Genomic DNA, 9,251 nt, shown 5'->3' with positions numbered 1-9,251 from the left:
GAGACTTTGCCTGAAATAGACATTGTTAATAATTTCGGAAAGATCGTCTTTCATTAATTCCCAAAATGTTAAATGAAATTCTTTTGGGATCCCATCGATCCCGGGTGATTTGTTATTCTGAAAATGTTTCAAAGCAGTGTGAATCTCATGAGTGGATATAATCGTCTCACTGATCAGGTCCCTGTCTGCTGCCGGTAGACTAGAAATACCAGATTCTCTGATATAGACATCAATGACAGGGTCCGGAATCGGTTCAGATGTGTATAGATTTTTATAAAAGTTATGGATTATGCTCAAGATTTCTGTTTTTTCCGATGTGATATGGCCATTATGGTCTGAAAGCTTCTCTATAATTTTGTTAGACCCATTGTCTAATTCGATTTTTCTAAAAATGTCTATATTAGACGAGCCCTTTCTTCGGAGGGGGTTTTAGATCGAATTAAAGCCCCCTTACTCAAGATATTCTGAACCGATTTGATGTCCTGTATCAGAGACTGGTGTAATTTGCCAAAGTGATCACTAGCGAGATTCTGATTCAGTTCTATGTCTAGTTTTTCTGTTTTTAATAGTTCTAATTTATCTTTTAACTTTTTGTTTCTTTCTCTGCAATATGCGATGGTAAACTTTTTAATTTCCAGCTTGCCGTCTTCCCACCACAGGAGAGGGTCCCCGTAGTCAATTCTCCGTTCCTGCCAAGCTAGCCAATTTCTTTGAAATATTTCCCTATATTCCTCTTCTCCTAAGATAGCCGTATTAAATTTTCAATACCCCCTACCCCATCTTCCAGACCCCAGACCTACACGGACGGACTCGGACTTGTAGCAGTGGGACTGGGATAGATAGATCCCAGTGTTGTCTCGGAGGAAAGTGAATAGCCTCTGTCTTGGATAAACATGACGGAATCAGTCTATTAGAAGAAAGTCATTTTTGATATTATTGAACATGCGAATCGCAGGAGGCGGTTGATGTCGCAACTCTTGCGATTTGCTGTCCAGTTTAGAGTAATATAGATTGAAATCGGCAAAAAGAATAAAGGTGTCCGAAAGATTGAAATATTGCTGAATATGAAAATAAAGGTCGCTATAAAAGGGGCCCTTATTCTCATATTCACAGGGGCCGTATATGCAGAGAAAATGTAAGTTATAATTTTGATATTTAAATTTAGCATGGAGAAATCGACCGTCTTATTTTGGATTTGGAAACATACGTATCACGGTAAGCTGTTTTTTATATAGTAGAGATACGCCCCTGGTGTTGGCACTCGGGCCATTAGACCGGATCAGTGAGAAGTCCGAGATTGTCTCTAAGTCAGAAATTTCTTCGTCAGAGACAATTCCGGTTTCTTGAAGTCCAATGACGTCAGCGGCACTATTATCAAATAAGATCTTATGTAATTTTGAGGCGAACCCTCTGTGAATATTAATTGAAGTAATGATCATGGTTAAAATTTGAAAAATAGATTTAGATATAAATATATAGAATTTAGTGTTGGGTCGAATTTATTTTGCTTTTTCTTTGTTTGATTATTGGATAAAATTTTTCGAACTCTCTTGTTGCGACTGTTTCAACAGTGCCGCTGGCGTCATTAAGACTTTGGACACTGCCGGCCTTATATTTCTTACTTTCTTCTAAGAGACTGCTACGGTCTCTCTCCCGCTTTTTTGTCTTTTGCAGAGCGTGGTGATCTCGGAGTCGTCTCGGCAACGGGAGTCGGTGGAGCGGTGTTGGGTCTTGCGCCCCCAGTGGCACCTTGGGGGGCAGACTCGGCCTGTGACCTTTTTTCGAATTCCTCCCGACTTCTGTCGTAGTCCGAGACTTCGACATCAGCCCACTCGTCTAAGACATTGGCATTGGTAGTTTGAATGGCTGGAGATACTGGGGGGATAATGGATACATTAGGTGTACTGTTTCTTATTGTTTTAGTGAGATTCTCAGTTGATTTCTTTATTTTTCTTATCGTGTTTCAATTTGCCATAGGATTGAGTCAGTATAGGTGTTGTGCTGAAAGTTCCAGATTCGTTGATTGGTTTGAAATGGCTGACTGGAATGGTAGGAACGGACGGTTGGGTTGCGGGGGAGAGTATCTGCATTCTTTGGCAGTATGCCCCTCTTCCCGACAGACATAGCAGCGTTTGTAGAGGCTGGTCCTAGTATTTAACACCAATCCTACACCCCTGAATAGTCAGAGATGTAGGAATGGGTTGATTTAGCTTCTTAGTGTACACGTAACACACCCCGTTATAAATATTGGGGTGGTTACGGTACGTGCACCTCGTAATCTTGGTGGCCACAAAATACTGGTTAATTTTGGTCAGCACATATTTCCCGTCCATTTCGTACGGCATACCAAAAATGGTTATCCGTACGTCAGACGGACGGGAGTACTGTGGTAGCTTAATAGCCCTTTCAATGGAGTATTTCACCCCCTTAAACGGCTCGCTGCCCCCTCCAAATTCGAACCAGTTTTCAAAGTTCTTGATGTCACCCTCGTTAGAGAATGACACCAAGAACTTAGAATTCCCCACATTCTGGAAGCAGCGAACCGTCTCCAGGGGTGTGTCTCTTTCACCAAAATACCATAATATTAGTGTCTGTCCTGTTGATCGGGGCACTGATTTCCGGAATGGCTTATGCGACCATTAGCAATCCAAAATTTTATTGGATTTTAATCGCTTTGCATCGGCTTTCTTATGTGTGCATTCGTATATATCCTGTGGTAATTGAATGGTTTATACCTTTTACTTTAAATTCTGCTTTCTTTTTGTACATTTACTGCAACACAGCCGGCAACACTGGATTCCAGAGTACTAACGTGATGTGGACAGATGCCTTTTGCTGGGATGCACAAACCGTAACCTGTTGCGATACTACTCTTTTTTTTTTCCTCAGACCCACCCACACTCAGATCAAGTGATAGGTGGATATACTATGGAAAATATAAAGTAGTATATCCACCACTCACATATACCTTTAGTCGAAAAATAATTAAAAATCTAACAAAGGTATATGTGATCTTCATTGTGTAACCAAATTTGTATGCATTTAGTTCTATTATTATAATTCTTGTTATTACAAATGCTTAAATCTATCTGATCATGATAGATTAAATATAAATAAATTGTAAATATATAATATTAATGTAAATATAAATTATGTGTATATATAAATCGTCGTCATTCTCGCAAACCGACGAATATGCGAATTTTATGCTTTTCAGTTAGAAGCATAAAACGAGATTCACAAAACAAGTTTTTTACCTGTCAAAAAAATTTAAACTTGATCAGAGAAACAGTTTTTGATTTCGGGGAAGGGAGGGTTTGATTCTCCCAAATGTACATGCCTAGGGTGGAGCAGACACTTTATTTAGAAATTAGGATTAAGGGTCTTGATATTGGGTTTTCTTCTGTTCTTATTCTGATCTGAAATTAGAAAAAAGTATAGTATCTGTTATGTACTGATTGCTTTTAGTTTACTATGAACAATATTATCATTTAAGTTCTTATTTTTTGAATATGCAACTATCATTTTCTGCTTATAGACATGGGGGAATTTCTCTTGAAGGCTCTTATAGTGGGCATGAACTATCTTGCTTGCTCGATTGCTGGTTGTATTAAACGGGACAACAAAGGGTGCTATGCCTACATTATGATGAATATTTAGTCCTATAGGTCTTGCTGTATTCAATGTCTCAATCCAATGGGCTTCCCTAGATTGACGGAATTTGGTAGTTTCATCTTCGGGCAAGTCAATTTATATACGCTCAATTGGGATTAGGGCGAGATCGTCTATTGAATGGTCGTCGAGGTTGAAATGATTAGAAACAGGCTTGTCTTTCTTTAATTTGATGTCTGACCTATGAGCATTAAAGTGAGTTCGTAAATTATTCTTAGTTTCTCCTACATATTGTTTGGAGCATTTCTTGCATGAAATTAAATATATTACATTCGAATGTTCACGTGTTAGATGTTCCTGGATCGGGTACCTTTTATTCGTAGAGTTGCTTACAAAATAATGAGTTTCTGATATAAAGGGACATGTTTTGCATCTACTGGACAAACATGGAGCACTTCTTAAACCTGGAGGTACTTCGGCATAAAGTCTGTTTTTAGCTGCTATCTGTTCTAAGGTGGAATTTTTTATGTTTCGTAAAAATCGTTTAGAGTACCCACGCTCTTTCAGTTTTGAGAAAACAATCGTACAGGCTTGGTTGAAATCAGAAGATCTTGTACAAATTCGATGAAATCGTAAAACTTGTGACTTAATTATACCAGAAAAGGTATGTTTTGGGTGAAAGGAGCTCTTGTGCAAGAGTTGATGAGTATCAGTTTCTTTGAAATACACTTTAATATCCAGTTTATTTGTTTCTACTATGGAATCTCCCTTAAAGACTGTGGTATCGAGAAAGTCTATGCTTTTGTCACTCACGTTTGCGGTTAGTTTGATAGAAAGATGGTGGTTGTTGAGAATTTCAAAGAATTCCCAAAACTGTTCGATAGAATAAGTCTAAACCATAAAAATGTCATCCAAAAAGCGTCCGTAAAAAAGTGGGTCAAATGGACAGAGGGGCAACACCTCACGTTCCCACTCTGCCATGAAAAGGTTTGCGTACGAAGGGGCGACTCGTTTGCCCATTGCTGTCCCTGAAGTTTGTAAATATGTTTTACCATTAAATGTGAAATCGTTAAGAGAAATCTCTAAAAGCTGTAGAATTGTATCGTCGGGTCTGTTTGGATCTGGGTTTCTATTAAAAGCTTTACGAACTGTCGTTAAACCAGTAGTGTTATCGATATTGGTATACATAGAAGAAACGTCGATAGAAATTAAAATGGCATTAGAGGGAACTCGAAGATTTTTTATTTTATTGACAAAATCGGTTGTGTCTTTTAGGGAGGCGCGATGTTGGCATGCTAGCGGTAGTAAGAAATGATCAATGTATTCTGACACTGCATATGACTCACTACCACAGTCAGATATAATCGGGTGGCCTTTAGGGATTTTATTCGAGATAAACCACTCCTTGGTTGGATTCTTATGGATTTTAGGTAAAGTGTACAAATGTCTCTCGCGACAATCAGGTTTGGCAGACAGATAGCCATATTGTTTCTGTTTGAGATAACTAGTTTTGATTAAATCGGCAAGAATATTATTAATCATGTTAGCAGTTTCTTTGAAAATTGGTTTTGGTAAAATGGCATAATGTTTAGGATTATTCAGTTGATTCTCTGCTTCTGAAACGTAATCCTCCCTATTCAGAATGACACAACATGAACCTTTGTCACTCTTTTTAATAACAATGCTATCGTCTTTCTTAAGTAAGTTTAACGCTTCACGTTCCATTCGTGTGAGATCAGGCTTTTCGTGTTATGGAAAGGTTCACTGTTTGGCTATTCATACTCGCAAATGCTTTCAATATTTCAGGATGGATGGCGGCCTGAGGGGGTGTCCACGTGGATTTAGGAATAAACATTGTTCTAGCACCACGTGGGGTGGTTTCGAAAAAAATATGTGCAGCTAAGATTTCGTTGAAATCGTTCAATGGATGGTCGGAGATAATTCAAGTTAGTTATCTTTGGTGTGGGAATAAACTTAAGCCCACGGTCTAAGATTGAATGCTCAAGGGGTGTGGGAATTTTGCGGCTCAAGTTAACTACAGTTTGCCCTAGCGGTGGCCTCTCAGTATTTTTATCCCCAGTAATTAGTTTAAAGACTTACTCGATGCTTGAAGCTGGTGTATCCAAAACAAATAGATGCTGTTTGCTGTTTCTGGAGACCAATGAAGATTATCAACTTATCGAATTCTTCTTCGTAGGGTGGTAAGATTGTTGCGCTGTTGATACTGGACTCCATCATCATGTTGTTGAGAGTGCTGAGGTTCTGTTGTGCTTTCTTCGAGATTTTATTTGAAATGGGTATACATGTGAAGAGGATCTTGGAGTTTGGGAAGGTTTTGTTGGCTGTGGCGATTAATTTCTGGGCTTGGTTAAAGGAGGTCTTTGGTAGCTGATCGCGGTTGTTGAGGCCTACATGAAGAATAATGGTAGTAGGTTTGGGATCATGGTCGTATGATTCCAGGATTGACTGTATGTGATGGATTTGGGCACCGGGGTAAGAATGTATTTCGGTGTCTGAACTGGTTTTGGTAATTCGATTCAGGTTAGATGATCCAATTATTAAGGTAGATTTCTTTAGAGCAGGTAGCTTCCATAATGATTTGTCCTTGGTTGGTGATAATACGGTTTGGTAGCGGATATAATGGTCGTCGACGGTGTGATTGGTACTGGTTTGGTAGTTGTTAGAATTGTAGCATTGGGAACGGACTGGGATCTGGTTCGAGGGGGGGAAGGTCTGGATACACGTCTCGACTTGGATGGAGACTGAGGGGTGGTTTGCTGGTCCAAAAACGCACAGAAGGAAGAAAGGTTGGCGGATCCTGGATCACGTAGTGAAGATTCTGATGGTGTGGAAGGGGAAGACGAGTCTGAAAGTGAAAAGAGAAGGGGAGTGCCCTCTCTACGAGAGCGTTTACCTATGTCTGCTGGACTAGGAGCTCGTTTAGGGGTTTGGTTCGGCAGCGTGGTGGCTCTAGATGATGCAGGTGTAGTGTCCATTTCAGTTGGTAGAGATATGGTTACTCTGGTTTTCGTTTCGTTGATTGTTTGGTAGAATTTGGTGATTACAGCTTGAGTGAGACGTTTCCCATAGGAGCGACGGGCCCAGGACAGGGCATGAGAAACGATGCGGTCGACGGCAGGTGATGATAAAGACTTGGTACGAATGGTGGTCAGCTTCTCTTGAAGTGTGGTTTGGTAATGGTCGATCAGGACCTGCATAACCTTACAGAGCCATGTCCGATTGAGGGATCTAATATTCTCGTCGACAGCTGATATTTTCATTGCTGGACGGGTAAAACTATCCAACTCAGAGACTTTGCGTTTGAAGGTAAACGCTGGTTGGCCTTGCTGTTGAAGGGTAAGGATTGCCAAATGATGGAGGCACTGCAAAACTTGGAAGAACACCTTCACAAAGGGTTCTTCCTCCTTATGAGTGGGGACTGCTTGGCGTCGGTGGGCTGGTAGTCGTTTCTGTTGTTGGTCAGGTCGATGGCTACCTCTTGATTGGTAGGCTGTGTTGTAGGGAGGTCGGCGATGGGGTGGGATATAGCTGGATGGGTTGGTTGGTGGTCGGCGATTGGTAGGTGGTAGAGGTCGATGGAAGACAGGGCCGTTGTAGGGTACGTTTGGTTGACGATTAGTGTTTCTATGTCTGGCTTCTTGCCAGTGGTTGTTGTAGTTGGGGAGCATAATGAAAATAACTTGAGGTTAGAAGGGAATGTACAGCGGATGTAACAGGAGGAAACTGTATATGCTAGCGTGAAAATGTTGGGATCAAATTATGCAAATAAGTCAAACTGGGTTTGGGGATATATGAAGTAAGATGGAAGTTATGATGAAAAAATGCAAAAATATATATTTAGGTGATAAATAACGCTAACAATGATGTGAAAAATTATAACAATTATTATGTTTTAAGAAAAAAAGAAAAAAGGAAAAAAAAATAAGGTAAGGTAAATTTTGACAAAATCAAAGTATTCGGACTATTTCCGGAAACTCAAAATATGGCGATGCTAGTGTGGTTTTTAAGTGTGTTTTAAATCCACTCGCATCGGCGGCTATACGGGGTTATTTTACCAATAGAAGTCTTTATCAGGCCCTAGACGGACTAAGCGGACCGTCGGAGTATAAATACCCGATCCTATACCGTCGGAACAATAAAAAAGAAGATTGGTAAATAGCCCTGTGGTAGCAGTTTGTACCTTACACTGGTAACGTAAACTGAATAATCAATAGTCAGAATTGCTCAGCACAAAACCAAAACAAACACCCAAGACATAGGCAGTGAGGTTGCAGAGTACAAAGTAAACCACAATAACCACACTATAGAATGAGACCAAACAAATATTCTTGCTATGAATATCCCCCACAAGCACATCAGAGAGATAAGGAAAGCCATTGAAATCTTTAAATTAAACCCAGAACTGAACCGAGACCATGAATTCATGAATCGAAAAACTAACTTCGCAGTGGACCATTCCAATGTGTTGACGAACATAGATGAAAACAATCCACTGAATCTCCCTTTCACGTCTGATGAACTTCAGAAAGCTCTCTCGTCTAAAAAAGACAGTGCAGCTGGGGAGGATGAAGTCAAGTACTCGATGTTGAAGAAATTGCCCCCCGAAGCTTCGAAAATCCTACTGGATTTCTTTAACGAATCTTGGACCAATGGCCACGTACCGACAAAATGGAAGACGGCATCCATTATACCTATCTTAAAGGCAGGGAAAGATCCCAATAAAACGGAGTCTTACAGACCCGTCAGCCTGACATCCACGTTATGCAAAATCCTCGAAACGATGGTAACACATCGTCTTCGGTATTACTTAGAAAGTAATAATTTTCTAGACAAGAATCAAAGTGGGTTCAGAAAGCTCAGATCTATGGCGGATCAGATAGTTATGCTACAACACGCAATGTCTAAGACATTGAACAGTTCTGGGTTCCTCTGTGCAGTGTTCGTAGACCTAACGAAAGCTTTCGATCTTGTCTGGACAGATGGATTGATGCAGAGTGGGAACGTGAGGTGTTGCCCCTCTGTCCATTTGACCCACTTTTTACGGACGCTTTTTGGATGACATTTTTATGGTTTGGACTTATTCTATCGAACAGTTTTGGGAATTCTTTGAAATTCTCAACAACCACCATCCTTCTATCAAACTAACCGCAAACGTGAGTGACAAAAGCATAGACTTTCTCGATACCACAGTCTTTAAGGGAGATTCCATAGCAGAAACAAATAAACTGGATATTAAAGTGTATTTCAAAGAAACTGATACTCATCAACTCTTGCACAAGAGCTCCTTTCACCCAAAACATACCTTTTCTGGTATAATTAAGTCACAAGTTTTACGATTTCATCGAATTTGTACAAGATCTTCTGATTTCAACCAAGCCTGTACGATTGTTTTCTCAAAACTGAAAGAGCGTGGGTACTCTAAACGATTTTTACGAAACATTAAAAATTCCACCTTAGCACAGTTGGCAGCTAAAAACAGACTTTATGCCGAAGTACCTCCAGGTTTAAGAAGTGCTCCATGTTTGTCCAGTAGATGCAAAACATGTCCCTTAATATCTCATTATTTTGTAAGCAACTCTACGAATAAAAGGTACCCGATCCAGGAACATCTAACATGT

The 9,251-nt window shown here is 40.0% G+C and overlaps 1 protein-coding gene across 1 annotated transcript; it reads right to left on the bottom strand.

Annotated features, from left to right (window-relative positions):
- Positions 1-6,185: 6,185 nt before the first annotated feature.
- On the bottom strand, positions 6,186-7,301 carry LOTGIDRAFT_163154 (hypothetical protein; the record flags this gene model as incomplete). Its single annotated transcript, XM_009059216.1, has 1 exon — positions 6,186-7,301. One exon carries the CDS (start codon positions 7,299-7,301, stop codon positions 6,186-6,188), a length of 1,116 nt encoding a protein of 371 aa, XP_009057464.1.
- Positions 7,302-9,251: the final 1,950 nt, after the last annotated feature.

Source organism: Lottia gigantea, assembly GCF_000327385.1.
Source record: "Lottia gigantea unplaced genomic scaffold LOTGIsca_38, whole genome shotgun sequence".
NCBI classification, from domain to species: Eukaryota; Metazoa; Mollusca; class Gastropoda; family Lottiidae; genus Lottia; species Lottia gigantea.
The sequence above is the reverse complement of the archived record's forward strand: the minus strand, read 5'-3'. Positions and strand labels throughout refer to the sequence as shown.